General features: G+C 31.5%; 2 protein-coding genes across 6 annotated transcripts in view; one reads left to right on the forward strand and one right to left on the reverse strand.

Moving 5' to 3' along the window:
• LOC130901322 (vascular endothelial growth factor receptor 1-like) overlaps positions 1-16,386 on the forward strand; it is a 44,373-nt gene extending 27,987 nt beyond the window's left edge. For both annotated transcript variants that reach the window (XM_057812625.1, XM_057812626.1), the window contains exons 18-26: positions 1,942-2,166; positions 4,821-4,989; positions 5,522-5,643; positions 6,925-7,085; positions 8,602-8,724; positions 9,278-9,489; positions 10,298-10,403; positions 13,851-14,061; positions 15,701-16,386. In XM_057812625.1, the coding sequence (XP_057668608.1) occupies positions 1,942-2,166; positions 4,821-4,989; positions 5,522-5,643; positions 6,925-7,085; positions 8,602-8,724; positions 9,278-9,489; positions 10,298-10,403; positions 13,851-14,061; positions 15,701-16,038 (1,667 nt within the window). In that variant the 3' untranslated portion in view covers positions 16,039-16,386. The remainder of the gene's footprint in view (positions 1-1,941; positions 2,167-4,820; positions 4,990-5,521; positions 5,644-6,924; positions 7,086-8,601; positions 8,725-9,277; positions 9,490-10,297; positions 10,404-13,850; positions 14,062-15,700) is intronic.
• A 1,954-nt stretch (positions 16,387-18,340) lies between these two features.
• Positions 18,341-19,204, reverse strand: LOC130901432 (HIG1 domain family member 1A, mitochondrial-like). 4 transcript variants are annotated; one of them, XM_057812827.1, is made up of 3 exons: positions 18,960-19,204; positions 18,762-18,854; positions 18,341-18,641 (listed from the first exon to the last, which is right to left on the reverse strand). In XM_057812827.1, the coding sequence occupies exons 1-3, from the start codon at positions 18,967-18,969 to the stop codon at positions 18,457-18,459; spliced, it is 288 nt and encodes a 95-aa protein (XP_057668810.1). In that variant the 5' UTR covers positions 18,970-19,204; the 3' UTR covers positions 18,341-18,456. The 4 variants fall into 4 exon arrangements, with proteins under 4 accessions (XP_057668810.1, XP_057668812.1, XP_057668811.1 ...); XM_057812829.1 differs by having other exon boundaries at positions 18,762-18,857; positions 19,070-19,190; XM_057812828.1 differs by having other exon boundaries at positions 19,070-19,183.
• Between the last annotated feature and the right edge of the window lie 444 nt (positions 19,205-19,648).

The raw sequence follows: 19,648 nt of genomic DNA on the forward strand, positions 1-19,648 counted from the left end.
AAGTCATTTTGGTACTGTAATCAGAATTGTAATCAGAAATCAAAATAAACAGTAGGCTCCACATATATGCTATGGCAGCTGTAGCGAGTCAATGGTTCAATGGATGAAAGGGAAGAGAAGAAATATCCAATTCCAATAGTACGACAGAGACTGAAAGTTATTCCGAAAAAAGAAAGCTTGAGATCGAATATCCAAATTTGCAACCTATTATAAGACCAGTTGCTCAGAATGCCGACTTACCAATACCAACGGCGCCTTTGTATTGACAATATATTCTTTTGCAAAGTAAAGAAGGTAATAATGGTTCTTCAAAATACTTTGAGGAATAGTAATCGATCCCTCAATCACATCTGGTTGCATTTCCGGCGAGCTATAGTTGATTGTTCAAAAAGAGATTTGCTACGTGATTGGTGGTTGTCAAGGTAACAGTCATAACTTCTCACCGTCTTAAGGAGTGGATCTCCCTTGCTGGGGGTGCCAATGGTTCAATGCAGGAGCTCGATATCAAGTATTCTTCTTGTGAATGGCGCTTGATTCATCGAAATATACTTTAAAAGCTGTGTTGTTACATAACAGAGATAATAAAAATATAAATAGGAATAACTGTGAAAAATGTGTACAAAAATTTTAGAAGAAGACCATTAACAAGCTTAGGTATCTAGGAACAATTGTGAGACTCTATGGAAGAATTGACGAAGATCTGGCTAATAGGATGAATAAGACAATATCCACATACGTGGCACTATACAGAATATTTTTCAACAAAAAGGAGATAAAAAAAATACACACAAATCAAAGTCTACGAGTCAGTACTACTACTACTGCTGGTCTATGGTTGCGATTCATAGGAACGAACCAACAGGTTAAAGTAAAAAATGACTAGTTGTAAAATGAAGATACTGCGAAAAATAATAGGTGTGAAAAGACCACATATTAAATAAGGAGCGATACAACTAGACGTCAATTGAACGTAATGTGGTGAAACAAAAATCTAACAAAAACAGTTGAAATGGTTTGGATACATCGTGAGAATGAAGGAAGACACAAAACAGTTAAGGTGATATGAGAAAAGAGGCAGACCTAAAAGAAAATAGAATACGGAAATAGCAAACAACAAAGAAGGCCGAACTGCAGACAAGCAAAACAGGATTCAAAGGATAAATGAAGAAGAAATATCCAATGGTAAGAGCGGTTGCGAATTAGTAAGATAATTGGTTTGTTCTGAAATATCTATAGTGCTAGAGCTTTACTATACATGTACAGCTGTTCCCATAATCCTAGAACATTGTTTTTCTTTTTCGAGACGGCTTCAGAGAGCTGAACTTTCACTTTCGATCTGAGTCAACTCGGATATGTAGAAACGGATAATTGCTATCTAGATGCAAGCAAAAATTATGTGATCCGATGTTTCGCTTACGATTTATGGGGTCGCGCTCCAAAATCTGATGTACAAATCATCCAGTTACCTCAACTCATAATAACAATAATAGATGCCCTATGGTATTTATCGTACCACAACATCCAGATGTACCAACAATACAGAAAGTTGTTATAAATAGAAACAAAAAACATCACAATCTCATGCAAACTCACAATTAGAGGAACTATTAGTACCAAGGCACAACAAACAACTAAAGAAAACGACGCCAATAGTTAACATGAGGTGTTAGAGGGTATATTGCTGGACGTAAACTTCGCTAAAAGAACAAAGATTCTAGAGAACCTGGAAAGAGTGAAAAAATGAAGTCTTATGTGATTGAATATTCAGTAAAAAAAGGGCATAAAAACATTGGAATATGTAACCTCACTATTATCTGAAGGTGTCCATTATACGCAATAAGCGATATAAGAAGTTTGTGTGATATAATTAATAACCCAATACATTCCTCCACCTCATATTTTTCAAATAATGCAATAAGATGAATAATTTATATATTTCAGGTAAGCAATTAGGATCGGGTGCTTTCGGTGTAGTTTTAAAAGGAGAAGCTAAATATATAATAGAAGGCGAACCAATGACGACAGTTGCAGTGAAAATGACCAAAAAAAATGCAGACAACACCTATTTAAAAGCACTAGCTTCTGAATTGAAGATAATGGTTCACTTAGGAAAACATTTAAATGTTGTCAATCTACTTGGAGCTTGTACAAAAAATGTTGCCAAGAGTAAGGAACTGAAAAGTTTATTAGTTTCATTATAAAAATAAAGTAGTCAAAAAACAATTGAAATATCATGTTGGCAGTATTGATATTCACAAAATATCAATGGAATGTGTCAAGTTTTATACAATGTTACTCATCTGTATTGCGAACACCCTGCAACATATCAAGTAGTTAAGCCATGATCTACATATTTAGCACTTTATGTAGATCTAAGTTACATTACTCTGAAGACTTAATGTTTATTGTTCCCTTTATCAGAGCTGTATCCAGCATTCACAGCTTTATAGGTTCACAGTTATAACTAAGTTGGATCTTGTCTTCTAGAGGTGTAGTTTCTGAAGCACTATTTGCGTATACTTGCTGTAGCGAGACATTTTAGAACTGGTTAATTGGAATTTCTTTATTATCCTATTATAATATACACTCGCCAGTTTCTGCTAAATCTAATCTTATTAAGCTCTTCCTGTGGCGGTAATACCCTTTAAGAAAAATATGGAGAAGTTGTATTTTATGTTGGAGTTACCTAGCCTGGAAGTCATCTCCCCCGTACTTTGTTTTGGTTTTATTTTTCTTCTGAAACGTTTTACTATAAGAGCGTTTTTCTACACCTTCACACTTCGGACAAATAAAAGATGTTCATTCTCCATTTTTGGCGAGTATTTTCCTTTTATGCCTGTAAGATCAGGAACCCAGATTAAAGAGACCCTTCACTGTGGTCATCTGATGTGGTGTACACTCCAGATTCCTGATTCATATGTAGTCTTCTACTAATTTTCCTCCAGCTTTGTTTTAAAACGATGTCAAAGCATAGGTGTAAAAAATCGAGAATCGGTCCTTTCAATTTTTTAGGTATTTTGGGCAGTACTGGACTGCTATTAAATTTAAAGACATGAGAAAAATCTTGTACCATCTCTTCCTGTAGGAGTACTGTGTACATTTCATATACTCCTAGTAATTTATATAAAAGTGGTCTAACGGAAAAGTGATTTTTGAAAGTTTGATTACACTCTGGCTCGGGGATTATATTGTTAGTTTTCGTCAAATTTCTTACGCCATATGAGAAAATTTTATATAAATCTGAGAGGTAGATTAGATTTAATACTAATATGAAGAAAACCGTAATTGATAAAAAACAATTCTTAGTGTTGATTAAATTTTTAAATAAACCAAGAAACGTTACGCCAATATTTTTCTGAAAGTGATAGATTTCATGGAATGATTCGTAAGTAGCTATATGCTTTTAAAAATGGCCATATTAACACGAACGATGCTGTCAGTATTTATCGATCGTCGAATAAAAGTGCATGATATGTCTACCGAAATAAATTAAGTAACGGTTATACAGTATTATGCATAAAAGATATTGTATGAATAAACGATCTGCACAGAGGGTGCTGTGATTGCTAAATGCTGAGCACCAAATTTGAAAATTCAAACGATGGTTTGGATACTTTAAAAAAAAAGTATCGTTTTTGGCCAATAAGTTCATGGTCACAGTGTTTTCGGATTCCAAATCTTTATTAACTATTATATAAAAAAGAAAACAGCAACAGACCAATATTATGCTAATTTTATGGTAAAACATAGGCATTTATTGAAGAAAAGAATTCTGTTTCATCACCATAATAATGCTATTGCTGCAGATCAATAGTCTCCTCCGCCATATTTACCTCATATGGTTTCCTACGATTACGAAACTTGTAAAAATAGCTTGTTGGAAAACAAGCTCAGACAAATGAAAGGTGATTGCACAGAAAAACGCGTATTCGTCGAAATTTCCAAAAATACATTTTCTAGATGTTTTCTCCTCACACTTAATTAAGTTTTTTATTGAAATTTACTTTCCGTCGTACAATTGATAAATCGATATTTCTACTATACCAATTATTCTAATCTTCCTGTAAATTTTTATTTGCTATTTCTTTACTTTTTGTGGATTTGACTTTTGGAAAAGGTGTCTTGGAAAGAAGAATCGATGGTTCCATTTCCCCGTGTTGATCCATCTCGATTTTTTAACACTATGGGGTTAATTAACCTATGATTTCATACCGTTGGCCTTCATTTGAAGATCCCATTAACTTTTTTCCTGGAATTTGATAGATCAACTTTTCGAATAAAAAAATTAGTGTAAGGTACCGGTTTTGAAAAGGATTTCAATGCTCTTTTTAGAGATTTTTCATCGCACTTGGTTCTCAATTTATTCATTTTTGCAATTGATAATAACATATACTCGACAAAACAATAGTTTCTAATAAAATCTTATATTACGATTATTATATATAATATTCCTATTCTTGAAAAATATGAATGCATAACTTGTATAGTGATCATCGAGATCTCAATTAATAGTCCTTGAATTCCTCTTTATCACTATTTTTAGCTGTACCTACAAGCTAAATGATCATTGGAACCATATTCCCACTTTCTCTTGTAAATCAACTATTGATTTTCTTCTATTTTCTATGATGAGAGGCGTGATTCTGTACATAAGCTCCAGACGAAGTTAGATACTGAAAATCAGATCATATCCTGTTGGAATTTGCTCAAATTTTTCTCTACAATTTTTTTTTTTTCGGTGTAAGAGAAATAACAAATAAGTGGAAAAGTATTACAGATGTTGCATTTTGATAAATTTTGTATGTCATTAATGTTTTTAGGAGAGCTGTTGGTGATTGTTGAATACTGTCGATTTGGTAATCTACAAAATTATTTACTGAAACATCGCGACCATTTTGTAAATCAAATCGATTCGCAGACTGGGAAAATTAATTACCTCATTGGCCAGGAACTTCTAGATAGAACGTATTCTCTATCGAGCAACAGAAGGTAAGATTTCTATTTTCAACATAATCCCCAGTTCAAATATTTAGAATAATGTCAAGTTAGTTAAACATCTTTTCGCTTTGCTAATTTTTCATGATCTTAAAGCATCTTATTGTTTGAAAAATTTGAAAGCTGCTGTTCTTTTTTCCTTTACACATAAATGAGGGTTACAAGTTGTTTTCTTTTCAGCTAGAGCTTTGTCTTTCGCTAATGCCATATTTGTAAGCTTGTTGAGTTTTAGAAATTTAGACTCTACATTTTTTCGAATAGATCAATCATTTTGTTAACGTAGTTATAACACTGGCCGACAAGATTATGAAATTGTCTAAAAACCCAATGGCTCTAGTAACCCCTTAGTAGTGGGCCATATGAGTATATTCTTTCCACTGTTTCATATAACAAAGAGGTTGTTCACTCTAAAAACTTCTCGCAACTGATAGAACTCTAAGTAAAAATATCAAAATGCGAAGTGTGGAAGTGTCTATCCGTCAAACTGTGGACTTATTGTTGGTTAAATAAAATTTTATTTTTTCAGCAATGTTAACTCTCCCTTGATGAAATATGCAGCTTTGGGTTTTTCGAATTCTCGAAGTGCTATGGGTGATTATAGAGCTCATCAAAATTCTTTTAGTACCGAAATTACTACATCGAATCCAGGTAAATTCGACTCTTTAAGGATAAATATCTAAAAAAATAGAATAACTTATCTGCATTTTAATAAATAAATGTAAAATACAGCGATACTCATTTTATGAACTGACATAAATAAATTATATTTATGAAGTATTTTTCGTAAGGTAATGGAAATAAAATGTAAAATTATCGTTTCAAAACTGTGATAGTCTATCAATTATTAGGTAGGTACAATATCCATAACCTAACTAAAACTAACATCTTTCTCAGAATTATGAAACATCTTGTTTACGTAAGATTTACGGCAATCTGTATACTCAAATTATTCAAACCAATTGAATTGTAGGAAAAAAATTCCAATCGTTTCACAAAAGCACGATCAAATGATTTTGAGATGTTATTATTTTAAATGGACATCAGCTTTGTAAAGGCACATAGTTTCTTATCACTTGATATCAATAATTCTTCGATCAATAACTTTAAAATACTTTCTTCGTCGTTATCAGATTTTGACCTTTTCATTTTGTGTACAAATTTGAAGTGTAACATGATGGTTTGTGAAGTTACACATTGTCTCGCCTGGTCGCCAAACTATAGGTTTGTTCTATTGGCAGACTAAACTTTATCGATGTAAATTAGAGTTACATTCAACATTAACTTCATCATTAGAGCTGTTTTCAGCATCCACAGTCTGCCATCCAGTTGTAAGGTGTTCCAATAGCGAGCATTCTTTATGAATGTTTGCAATAGTGTGAAATTCTAGAGCTAGGTGAATTAAGGTAAATGAATATAAATTTCTTCTCGTCATGAATTCTACAGTTTTCAGTTTCCATTAGACCTAATCTCATCAGTCTCTAACTGAGGAATAATATAAGAAAACCAACGAAAAGGGGAAGTATTTAAAGGAACTTTTTGAAATGAATCAGTTTCATAGTTCTTCTCGTTCGGTTTCCTACTACCAATAAAAAGTAATCTCATTAACTGATTGGCTCATTTACTTCTTTTAATTCCTATATCATAGGAGCTCAAGTTTTCTTTGGCACTCAGCTTCAAGTTGACGACATGGCATAGTGCTTTTATAGCTGTATGACGAACAGAACGAAATGATTTGTCAAATTTCTATAGCAAATATTTCTTATTAGAAGACTATAAGTAACCTATGAATTTGAAACGTAGATCACATGATAACAGAAATATATACATAATATAAATAGATATACAACAAATGTAATAGATGTTTGGATGGAATCGTATAAATAAAAATATCGTTTTAGTAATCCTATTAAAAATTTGAACTTTTTATAGGCGATGATGGCGTTCTACTCAGTAACAATAGTACACAGCCAGAGTGGCGTTCAAATTATAAAGGGGATTATAAAGGAACAGTGAAACCTATAAGTACGAAGGATCTCATCATATATTCGTTTCAAGTTGCCAGGGGTATGGAATATTTGGCTTCACGAAAGGTATATACATAACATTCACTATAAAATTTCACCATTATTGTAAATCACTTAATCGAACTTCAACATAACAAATATCACAGTTTCTTATAGTATAATACCTGGGTTGTCAAATTAGATTCATGACAGCAAATAGACCAAAAAAACTTTATATGCTGCACATGTTTCAACACAAGACTCTCTGGAGCTTCACATGTCTCAAATATGGACGTTTATACGATGGTTGTCTGAAAAGTTTACGACTAAAAAGAATTTTTGTTCCATAATCATTTCTACTTTTAACCTAGTCTCCTTTTAAGTCTATGCTCTAAACTCTTACAATTCTAAATCATTCTTCCTAAAATAGATATTTGCGTAACTTCATCGTTTGATGGAAATCTCTCTCCCGCAGTGTTAGGAAACAGAACAGAAGTTGCTAAGGTCATATCAGGTGGTCCACCAATTAGTAATTCGTAAATTTTAGCAATGACGATGTGTGAAATCGAAAAGCACTCTCTTTAAATGTGATAGTTTGTTCATTTTCTCCCTTTACCTTATCAAGTAATGATGTGTTATTGTTTCACCTTTTTGAAGATACCCGACTAACACAATCCCATGATTATCCCGAAAAATGGTAGGTATAATTTTTCCGGCCAATGAAGTTGTCTTTTCCTTTTCCATAGCAGGTTTGCCTTTCGCAATTGACTGTATTTCATTCATTCGAATGAGCTTTTGGTCATGAATGCATGATTTTTCAGTCAATACGAGGATTGCTACTTTTGTGATAGATACAAAAACAAATATTTATAATTGGGCATTTCGTTGTTTTTAGAAAAATACTCCATTGAACAAAATACACTTTTGCATGTGTTTAATTCAATTGTCGAAGTATTTTTTTCCTTCAAGAATTTGTTTATGCTTTCTTAAGTAAGAAATTTATATTTTTTGGCTTTGTAACCATCAATCTGCCGTTTTAAATATGCAAAAATATCTTATATATTTTGATATTGACGTTATCGTGTTTGTATATTACCTCCTGATGCTGATCTTGTATCCATCAAATAGATTATCACGACTCAAGGACAAGTTTCAAACGAAAATATATTTCTCAACTACATAAGCAATATAAATGGAAGGATCCAACAAAACCATTATTAACGACTGGAACCCTTGTTCTAATGAAACATTGTAACCAGCCTCCATGCAAATGGCCTCTAGTTTAAATCCTGCAGCTCTCCCAACGAAAAAATGGGGTCTCCAGATTTGCAAAAGCTCAAACCACTGCAGGAATAGAGAATCGTTTAGTACGGCATTTATGACCAATGATCTTCCTTACTTCCAATGGAAGAAGCTACAGACACCTAGTGATATATTTTAATTAAGTGCTATATAAATTTGATTCTTTTCCTTAATTCTTTAATTCTCCATAATTTTTACAACTTCTCTAAAGCAATAACATATATCATCATCTTAATTGAAATGAATTACATAACAATATCTTTTTCTCAAAAAATCTTATAATATACCAATATGACTTCAGGTACTACATGGTGACTTAGCTGCTAGAAATATTCTCTTGAGCGAAGATAATATCGTGAAGATCTGTGATTTTGGACTGGCTAAGAGCATGTACAAAAATGATAATTACAGAAAAAAAGGAGACGTGAGTAAACCTTAATTTATCACTTCAATAGAATATTTGAAACGTTCTATGAAACTATACGGCTTCAATCTTAACTGTAAATAGTAGAGTGGAGATTTATACAGCTCAGTTTTCCAAAATCATATCTCAGCAAATGATAAGTATATGCTGAAGTTAATGTACAAATATTAGTTATGATAAATGAGGTGAAGACATTGATGGAATATAGTGTAACGGTTAAAAAGCCGCACACCACCGTATAAAGGATGGTGGGTGGCTCTACGTATTATTGGGTAACTATTGCTCTAAATGTTTCTGGAAGAAGAAGTTAACTGTGACCCGACATATGTTTCTACAATATTCTAGAATTATTGCAAGAGAGAAGTATTATTGGCATAATATAAAATTTCAGTGACCGATTGCGAAAATTCACGGTACCTATACAGTATACAGTATAGAAGCAAATTAAAATTTTTAGATTGGCATGAGATTATGTGTATGAATGAGACTTTCGTCATATTGTGATGAATTAAATTATGAATCTCAATATTCAATAGTTAAATAATATTTTCAGTGTCCTTTGCCAGTGAAATGGATGGCCATCGAATCTATTCGAGATCGAGTGTTTTCCACACAGTCTGATTGTTGGTCCTTCGGAATAGTTTTGTGGGAATTTTTTTCTCTGGGCAGATCACCATATCCTGGGATACCAGCCGATGAAAGACTATACCAAAAATTGGTTGACGGTTATAGATTGGAGAGCCCTGATAATTGTCCAAAAGAAATGTAAGTGGTTCAGAGATAGATCAAATATCAAAGTTATCAATTGCAGTTATATGGATGAATACTGATACTTCATTCCTTGTACTTTTCTCCTACACATCCTTCAGTTCCCGTTGCAATTAATGATATTTACGTAATTTTTGTCATCCACAGACTTTTTTCACCATCTTTCACTTGTATTTCTGTATGGCAGAACTTCTAGCATCCGTTGTTTATCTAAAAACCACGTGATTCAACTGGGTGTGCTCTCACAAAATATGTTATATTCGACCAACTATAAATTTTAATTCTTCATTCGTTATTCTTTTGTGTTGATTCCGTCGTATTATTTTCTCAGAATTCTCCTTTTTGATCGTTCTTTCCATGGTAGATTAATTACGTGTTTTAATATTAAATAATTTTATTATCCTTTGCCACTCTAATGATTCGGTTTCATATTTTTGTAATCTATCTCGCCTAATATTACTCATAAATATAGCAATTATTTAACCATTTCAAAGGCTAAAATATTATTTTCCCCAATTTGTTATCTTTTTTAAATGTTCTATATTTTTTTATGTGTGATATTTTACCATATAGATATAATTTTCAATTATTCATTAGTATTTACAGCTTTCTCCTCGAATCTTCTACATCTTGTTCTTATCATCAGATATTTCTCGTTATTGATTGATTTGATTGTCGATCTTTCCACGTGATTGGTTTTGCAGAAGCTATATAGATATGCACAAGTAATAATTAACTAAGGGAATTCAATTTCAACAAATCTACACCTACATAACTTTGATCTAATCAATTTTATCATTTTCAGCTATCAAATAATGACAGAATGTTGGTCTGTTAAACCAGCTTTGAGACCGAGTTTCACGAAACTGACTGAAAGAATTGGTACTTTACTTGAGGATACATTGAGAAAAGTAAAGTTGTTATTATCATTACATTTCGATATATTTCATTATTTGAGCATAATTTCTATCATGCGTAGATGTTTGCCCCCTTCAAATTGATACTATAAGAAAAGTATAAACAGAATATTCCACAACTTAAGTAACATACAAACAACCATGAACTATACAATACTAAAGCTATTTCGAAAAATATTAATATTGACCTCCTTCTGTCACCCCTCTTCATCTATGGGATGAATTTGGAATATAGTCTATTTTTTGTAACTAATTTGTTTAAACTAACATCGACAAGCATTTGTGTATTGTTAATCCACAATTATTTTCATTGATTAGATTGATTTTACGTTGACTATACTCGGCGCCAATAAAATGAAATTTTTATCTTCATCCCTTTGGCTGGTATTCGATCCGTTTTTTTTTTCAAATACAATTAAAAACCTTTTGAAACAATGGAGACACCATGCCTTTTATTTTTTCGTTCTTTTCTTGTTCTTATGTGGTTATTGGAATATATTTAATTGATTTAACTAGTTTAAAACTAATAACTTTACTTAACTTTCGTATAAAACAAAATTAGTTCGATTTCAAGCAATTTTAAGTTTGAGTGAAGTATACTTGAATAAACCTACTTTTTATTTAGAGAGAGTAGTTGACACCAACAATCATCGTTTTTGAGAATAGAAAAGACCATACTTGATATATGTGAAGCTCAAATAGAGAGTCCTCATAAAGTAAATGTATGGGTATTTGATACATTTTTTATGAAAACCGCTAAACGATACATAATGCCACATGATCAAATTCAACCCTGACTGACCAATAAAATCTAAATTTCTACGTATTATAATACAAATCCCTATTATCACCTTTTATATACTCTTTTCGAGGCGATATAGAAGCTTTCCAACGCATATCCAATTCTCGATACATTTATAAGCATCGGCTGCGATGGTCTTCAGAACCTTGAGCGAATTTTTTTAAGGTTTCAATGGCGCATATCTTGATGCAAATTTTCGAAATGAAGAAAAAATCACAAGAAGAAAAATCTCGCGAATGCTATGGCTACGTAATGAATCTCGTTTCTTGTTTGTCTAAGCAATCATAATCCAACTGGAATGTGATGGTGCTGAAAAATCCAGGAATTGTGTTCCCACCATTCCGGTTAGTTTGGGATTGTAGTGCCACACCACAGTAATGGAGGAAAACGATGATTTTTGATTTTTGACCAACTTTGAGAAGATTTGTCGGTTTCGGTTTATTTTTGGAGCTTTTAATGGACAGCTTTGACGTGATATTCATAAGCTCACATCTCTTCACCAGTAATGATGAGTTCAACAAATGTAGTGTTCTCGGATACATTATTAAGCATCTCTTTTGAGACCTCTACTTAACTTTTTTTTAAATAATCAGTTTTGGTCTTTTGACCTTCTCAATACTCAAAACATTAACCAAAATATGTTGAGTTGATCGAAAAAAGATATAGAGAACATCTGCTATCTCACTACACTTATGCAAGAACGTGTTGTCATACAAGTGACATTTGAGTTGTTTACAGATACTTGAAATATTCATATTGGTCAAAAAATGAATCGCGAACATTTTCGTGTATGATTTCCTATGACTTTCGATGTGGATTCAACCAACACCAGTGTGCCGATCAACTAATTTCGACAACAAAACAAAATGTATGACCATATCCAAAAGTCCGTTAAGATGTAAGCTACTCATTGACCAGATAATACACCAAGTAATGAAATTCACATTCACCTAGGAATCGAGATTTCAGGATTTGGAGACATAGACAACGAAGTAAGGGAATAAGAAACTGAAGCTCTAAGAATAGCAGCATGTTTGAACGATATCATATGGAGAAATAAACATATCAGAATAGAAGCCACATCGAGAATATACAAGGCCACGGTATGACCCATAATGACCTACAGCGCAGTGACACGGCCAGAAACAGCGAAAACCAAAAGAATGAAAAATGAGAATATCAGAAAACCAAAAGAATGATGGAAACAGCAGAGATGAAAGTGCTACGCAGGATAGCCGGAAAAACCCTACTGGGCAGGGAGAGCAATGAGAATATCAGAAGATTGTGCAAAAGAGATGACGTCAACGAATGGGTTCTATCACTAAAGAAAGAATGGAATGAGCACATAAGTCGTATGAATAACAACAGACTGGTCAAGAGAGCGCGCGATAAATCCCCATTGGGCCGAAGGAGTACCGGCAGACCCAAAAATAGGTAGAGTGACAACCTTGAAGCAGGATAGGAGGCAAGGATGTCTAAGATAAAACAGGCGACTACGCCTAATACACGGAAGAAGAAGAAAAAACTAAGTGAATAAACCGCCTGCTATAATAAAAATATAAAAAGCGAACATCAAAGGCCGAATTTTAGAATTCCTGGTATTTCAATCGTATATCAAAGGTTGCCGCCTTTGCCGAATTCGAGAATTCCATAATAGCTGGACAGGGCGGGCTTATGGATCCATTTCGCGAACTATTTTGTAACAATAAATTGCAAGGTCAACGTTTTTCTACAGCTGAAGAAACGGTTAATGTGTTGAAATCATTTGTTTTGAAGGTTCGAATGCCTCGATAATTGGTTCAAACGCTTGCAATAGTGTAATATTTTGAAAAACAATAAAGTAATATCCAAATATGGACATTTGTTTTCATTTGTCTATCTCAAAGCTCATGTTGTTACACTCGTACAAACTATTCACATCATAAACAAACAATGCCAAACACACACTCATTGAGTTATGGCAGTGAAAGTTCATATGAAAATTAAAAAAGTTTTATCAATTAGGAAAACAATGTCTGGATAAAGTTTGATCAGACCAAGTATTTTTTAAAATTTGAGATGTGGTTTTCAACGGAATAGAAATAAATTTCTCCATTAAAACACTATATCATCAACTGAACGGCGCTACCCTACATGTTTGTACATACTTCGATGAAATATGTACATGCAGTGGACTACGTGAATTGTATATACAATTGGGCATCATGCCTTTAGATTCCTATGGGAATAACTCCAAAGCGAGTATTATAAAAAAAAATTTATCAAAAATTAAAATAAAAGCAGAATTAGAATAAAATAAAATAACACTCTGGCTGCGGTTATTTGGCATATCTTACGCCTACAATCGGAAGGGAATCTGCCAAGTAAAAGATATTTTTAATATCTTATACGTTCATTCACTACATCAGTATGTATCTGTGACTTTTTTTGTTTTTAAAATGAATTCCAATTTCCTAATAATCACGAAAGTAAACAAAAAGAAGGATGAAATTCCATTCAAATTATTACTGGTTGAATTGTGATAATTGGCGGCGAGCAAGACGTCAATATAAAATGAAATAAAAATAATTATAAAAGAAATTCATTTATTTTAAAACTTAAAATCATTATTTATACAATATATTTGAATATTTTTTTAGCACTATGTAGATCTCAATGATCCATACCTTGCAATAAATACCAAAATGTTGCAGTCGTATAGTGATTATCTTTCTATGTTGAGTCCACCCAATTTCGATGTAATTGTAAGTCCAAATTACGTTAATGATATAATGACAAATTCGTCTCCTTCCGAAGATGATTATATGAGTATGGAACCTAATACCATCTTCAGTCCTCGGATTACAGATGGTGAGTTTTGAATATATTTTGAAAAATTCATAAAAAAAACCGATTTTTACATCATATTGCATCGATCGATACATTTTCGTTGTGATAGAGGGTACCATAAATACATTTTTTATGTTTTTCTCAATAACAACAAACTAACCAAGAGTGCAAGGGAAAAAAATTGCATTTCGAGATTATATTTTTGATTTCACCCAGTATACTAAGTTAATTGTTCGCTGCAGTTGTAATCATTACGCTTTATTTTAGTGATTTGTTTTATACCTACTTTTGCGGTGTTTTCACAAATATTGTCAACTAATTTCGGGAACTGTTGGTAATATTCATAGTGGACATACTGTTTATTGCTACTACTACACCAACACTCACAATTACACTGTCTGACGCGTTTCATATCAAAGTTATCATCTTCGAAGACTTAAGGTGAAATTATTAACTTAACTACTAAATTTTCCCATCAATAAATCCCTTCCCGTGAAAAATAGGGAAAACCCCTCGGGCGGGAAATTTTAGATTCATTCCATATTAAATTTTAGAGTAGAAAATAAGTAATGAGCAACTTTTCGGTTTTATTTAATTTATTCATGAGCGAATGGTAGATTTTCATTAACATATAATTATAATTATGTTTAGAACAAATATAACGATAATTTCCATAAAATATCATATAAAGTTTCAAAAATACGGTTTTTCATTTTAGATCACTCCAATAAAACCATTTTTTCACTGTTTCAGGTATCACTTTATTATATTATTCTATTGAATACTTTTTAAAATCAAGAAATACCAAATAGGACATCTAGTGACATCTTAAATGTAACCTAGAAATGCGAAATATCCCAGCATTGATTGTTAGTTGGTTCTAAATGATTTTTACTGCGATATTTCAAACCAGTTTTCAATCTATATATATTTGTTGTTAAAACTTTGGAATGTCTGAATTCAACATCGTAAAAAATAGCTCCCTGTGTAGATAATCGATACTGTTAACTGAAAAAAATACCTTAGAGACAAATAAAAATATTTGGGACAATCAACCATAATTGACTGATGTGCTGTGTTTAAAAGGGACACTACAAGTACAAATGATGCCCAAAAATCAGTTTGGTTTCAAAATGGTTTCAATATAAAATAAAAACGTCCAGAAAATTGTAATGGTAACCACCATAAACTAAAATTGGGAGAGATTGTAGATATGTCAAATGAAAGCGTTTCACATGACCATTTCAGCCTCGTTCCTAATAGGTCCTAATAGGGCCCATTTTCGGTCCCGCTTAAAGCCTTCAAAAGTGGATATAAACGTAACAATCGGTTGACAAAGTTATGGCTACTGTATCAACAATTACAAAAGAACTATTTAGAAAAAGACTTTTCCGCAACAACAAACATTGTCACATATAAAGCTTTGTATTTCTATATTAATAAATAAAACTTAAGTTGGTTTAAAACATTTTTTGGTGTACCTACTACACTATCGATCGATCGATTTTTTAGAAAGGTTATTTCAATCAAGTTATTTTTGGTTCCAGAATATGTAGTTCAATTATTAATTATCTTTTCGCTACACTTGCACGCTGTGTTCTTCATTAATTTTCTTTAGAAAATATTTTACTATTCAATAAATAATCAATTCAACTTTCAGATGGAGAAGTATTTAATTTTGATTTAAAAAACAGAAGGAATCGTTCATCGAATGAAACCAATGGTCATGAGTTGATGCCAATGCTACAAAGTGACGTACACGACAATAATGATAAAATTCTTCCTGCTAGTCCTGCTGGAGTATCAAACCCAAGTTACCATCTACCACCAAAGATTATGGAGAACGACATCAAGGACAAAACTATGATTTTAAAATCAGTTGATAACTATGTGAACATGCTGGAAAATAAATGTTTAGTGAAAGAAAATACCGTGGATGATAGTGGAAATATTATGAACTTGAACGAGAAAAGAGGAAAATATGGTTGTGCAAATTAAATTAACCAAGACTTAAACAAAAAGCAAGTTCAAAATCTATTTTTGTCTGAGGACATATTGTAAATATACATTAAGTACTTAGTTCAAGCACATGAATCAAAAACAATGAATCGGTTAAATTAAGTGCCTTAAGCTAGAACGAGAGAACATTTATAGTGTAGTAGTATGAATCAAATAAAGTTTGTTTTATAAAGTGAACGGAAATATTTTTAACGCATTGATATAATTGCTTATGAGGTGATGCGATAAAAATATACGCAGTTATAGAACCGGAATTGTTTTGCATACAAAGCGCTTTAAATATTTCCATGAATATGTCAAATTATTCGATTAAAGATATCAAATATATGTATTATTTCTATTTATTTCCATGACCTTTTTTTAATACTCACATACAGCAATTTACAAAAAGCAAGATGGTGAAGGATAGTAACCATAGTAGAAAATACAAGAACTATTTTTTTATTCTTTTTGCTGATTTATAGATTGAATTGATCGCTTTTAGTATATATAACAGAATTTTTATCTCCAAAAATATTGGTAAGATATTTTTTTTGTTTTCTCAAGTATTCAGCTTCCGTCATATTCCTATGGAAAGAAACGATTAGTATTTACAGAAAAATTGAAATGCTAAAACGACGTCCGGCTTCAAAGTTTTCCTGCGCATATTTAAGCACTAATTTTTCAATTACAATAGATCAAAACCTTCCGACTCTTCGTCAATTATATTATGATGGAACGTAAAACTCATTTATCTAAACGACATCCCACATATTGCTTAATTCCAATCACAAATCCTTTTTGTTAAACTTGTTAAAATCGGACACCAGCAGTTAATCAATAGAAACGAAAATATCTGAATGATTGGTATATCGGTCTAACACTGTTTATCTTTCAGGGAACGACTATTTTTGTAGAACTTTTCCTCTATTAATTATCTTAACTTAATTATCTTAAATCTTAACCTAGGCTCATAGAATTTTTCAAAATTTTCAAACCCATCGACGTGTCATAGCGTCTTCCAAAGAGCTAGGCTTTTTAAAATGCATATAGTTTCTTATTATGCCCGAACATCCTGCGATAAAGGTGTTCAATGCCGTTTTTTCGCAATGATTAATATGGCATCTCTTATCTATCTCACTTAAATTCGAATTATAACTTATTTTTTGTATAGTTCGACTTTTTAAAAGTTGTAATCTATTTCCAAAGCTGTTAAGTTTTCATTTTTGGGTTATAGGGTTGTTAGATGAACTGGAAGAAATTAAGTATACTTGAGAAGACATTAATATTAGAGAGAGAGAGAAGATTATTAATATCAAAAGATCAAATACCAATAATTACCACAGAAAAGTTACTATGGAAATAAAGAACAAAATAAAAGAAATTAAGAACAAAATAAAAATAATTGAGATGGGAAAATTTCTTGCAATGAAATTTGTGATTTAGTGTTAAACAGGGTATTGTTATGTACTGACAAAGAAGATTTAAGAATATATGAGCCCTCAAAAACTTCGTTACCAAGATGACATTAAATATTTCAAGAACATGACAATAACCCATCGCCTCCCACAAATGATAAGAAACGAGAAGTAATCTTGAAAATAATGGTTTTAATATTCTAGTAATTTATTCATATAGTTTATGATTTGTATAAATTGAAGATTAGGATTGAAAACTTAGAAATGTACAAGCAGAGAATTTTAATTGTTTTATCAAGCATATTAAAAATTTTGACTTGTTCTTCTTATAATACAATTTTACATTGTCATAATTTTATTATATTTATTTAATACATAATTTAATATTTCTTATTTGTAACAATGTTGTTTTCAATAAGATTATTGCATGATATTCAACTGTAAGTTCACACAGAACATACCAAAGATATGTTATGTGTAAGTCCAGGCCAAGTAGCTTAAGCCTGTAGTATTTTTGTGTTTAAATATTATACTATTCCCTTTTTTATCAATGAAGCTATTCTGTTCTTTTCTTTTTGGTTCCAAATGCTGCATTTTGATATTCTGAAAGGTAGCAGTCTTTTATGCTGTGGCACAATAAAACAAAGTAATTGAAATAAATTTATGAAAATATAAATTTTTAAAAATGTCCGTCAAGTTTGCATTTTGTGACTTAGCAATTCTGCTCTCGAAGGATTATGAATTTCTTGCTATTTTTATTTATCACCTACATTGGAATAAATTTTGTCGATCATTGTCTTTTAATACCACTACCATCTTCAATATCTACAATTCATATCCATTTATATTTTATTTCATATGTTGAATACTTCACATTAAACACATGGAGGTAAGCAAATTATATTTCAAAAATAAATTAACATTTGAAACAAATATATACATACTATTATAAATAATATATTTTATTTACATAAAAACCTACACTTCAAAATTATTAAATTTACTCAGGTTTATTGAGTATATGTTTGTTGACCATTGTATAGATTAAACCTAAAGTTAATGAACCTACAGCCGCTCCTTGTGCTCCAACCCGAAGATGCATTAAATACACACTTGTACTCATTTTGCCTTTATTTTTAAATGCATAAACTCCATAACCTACAGCAGCAAGACATACTCCAATAGCTAGAAAAAAATATCTGAATAGTATAAAAATCACAGTTTTTTTCTGAACTATTGGTAAAATATATATAACAATGCTTTAATAACCAAGCTAATAAACATATGTTAATGAAAATATATTACCTATGGGAAAAAATGGAGTTTCTTTCGATTTTCTAACAAGTCGATCTGATTGACTTTCTTGTTCGTAGAACATTCTGCTTGATTCGTTCATTGCTGCTAAAAATTAAAAAACTATATATAGCTTTTATTATGTATTGAACTTAAAAAGTAAAAACTATGGTGCAATATTATTAAAAAATAACAAGTGTAGTTACTTACTAATGGACATGATTGCTCTGTAATGATTATGTACAAAAATAAAATGGTAAAAGGAAAGCACTATTTAAAAATTACAACATCCAATCCACTATTCCTAATTTCAAACAAACCTGAATGAGTCAATTTTGGATTTTTCTGTAATACTTAAACTTGACCTTGGACTGTCATGAATCAAATGGGCGAAAATGATTATGAAACTAAAAAACTTCCATTATGTAAGGTTAGTTTGCTTTAAATGAATGACATTACAAACCATAGAGAAAATAAAAGTGTAGAGATTAAAATAAACTTAGAAATTAAGATAGCGTCATCTATTCACCAACCGTTGCCTACGGAAAGAAGATTAAGGAGATTTTTCTCTTATGGGGTTAATTCAAATACGTCTTTCTCAAAGCTAAAAGTAGTATTTAAATAACTTTCCACAATACCTCTCGTAATCAATTCAGGACGATATAAATTTAAAATTAATACTTTATAGGTATAAAACACGAACTTTTACTTAGCATTTTTGAATATGTGAAAATGCAATATACTTTTTCATTTTTCAATTTTATCTTTCTCTAACAACTTTCAGCGTTTTGTTTTAATTCCCGATAAAGTAGTGCCATTTTAAGCAATCATATTATAATGTATAATTTACATGGTAGGTTCTTCTTTTTTGGATAAGATGACCGCTTTACCGCAATCAA

Source organism: Diorhabda carinulata, chromosome X, assembly GCF_026250575.1.
Source record: "Diorhabda carinulata isolate Delta chromosome X, icDioCari1.1, whole genome shotgun sequence".
In the NCBI taxonomy this organism is placed as follows: Eukaryota; Metazoa; Arthropoda; class Insecta; order Coleoptera; family Chrysomelidae; genus Diorhabda; species Diorhabda carinulata.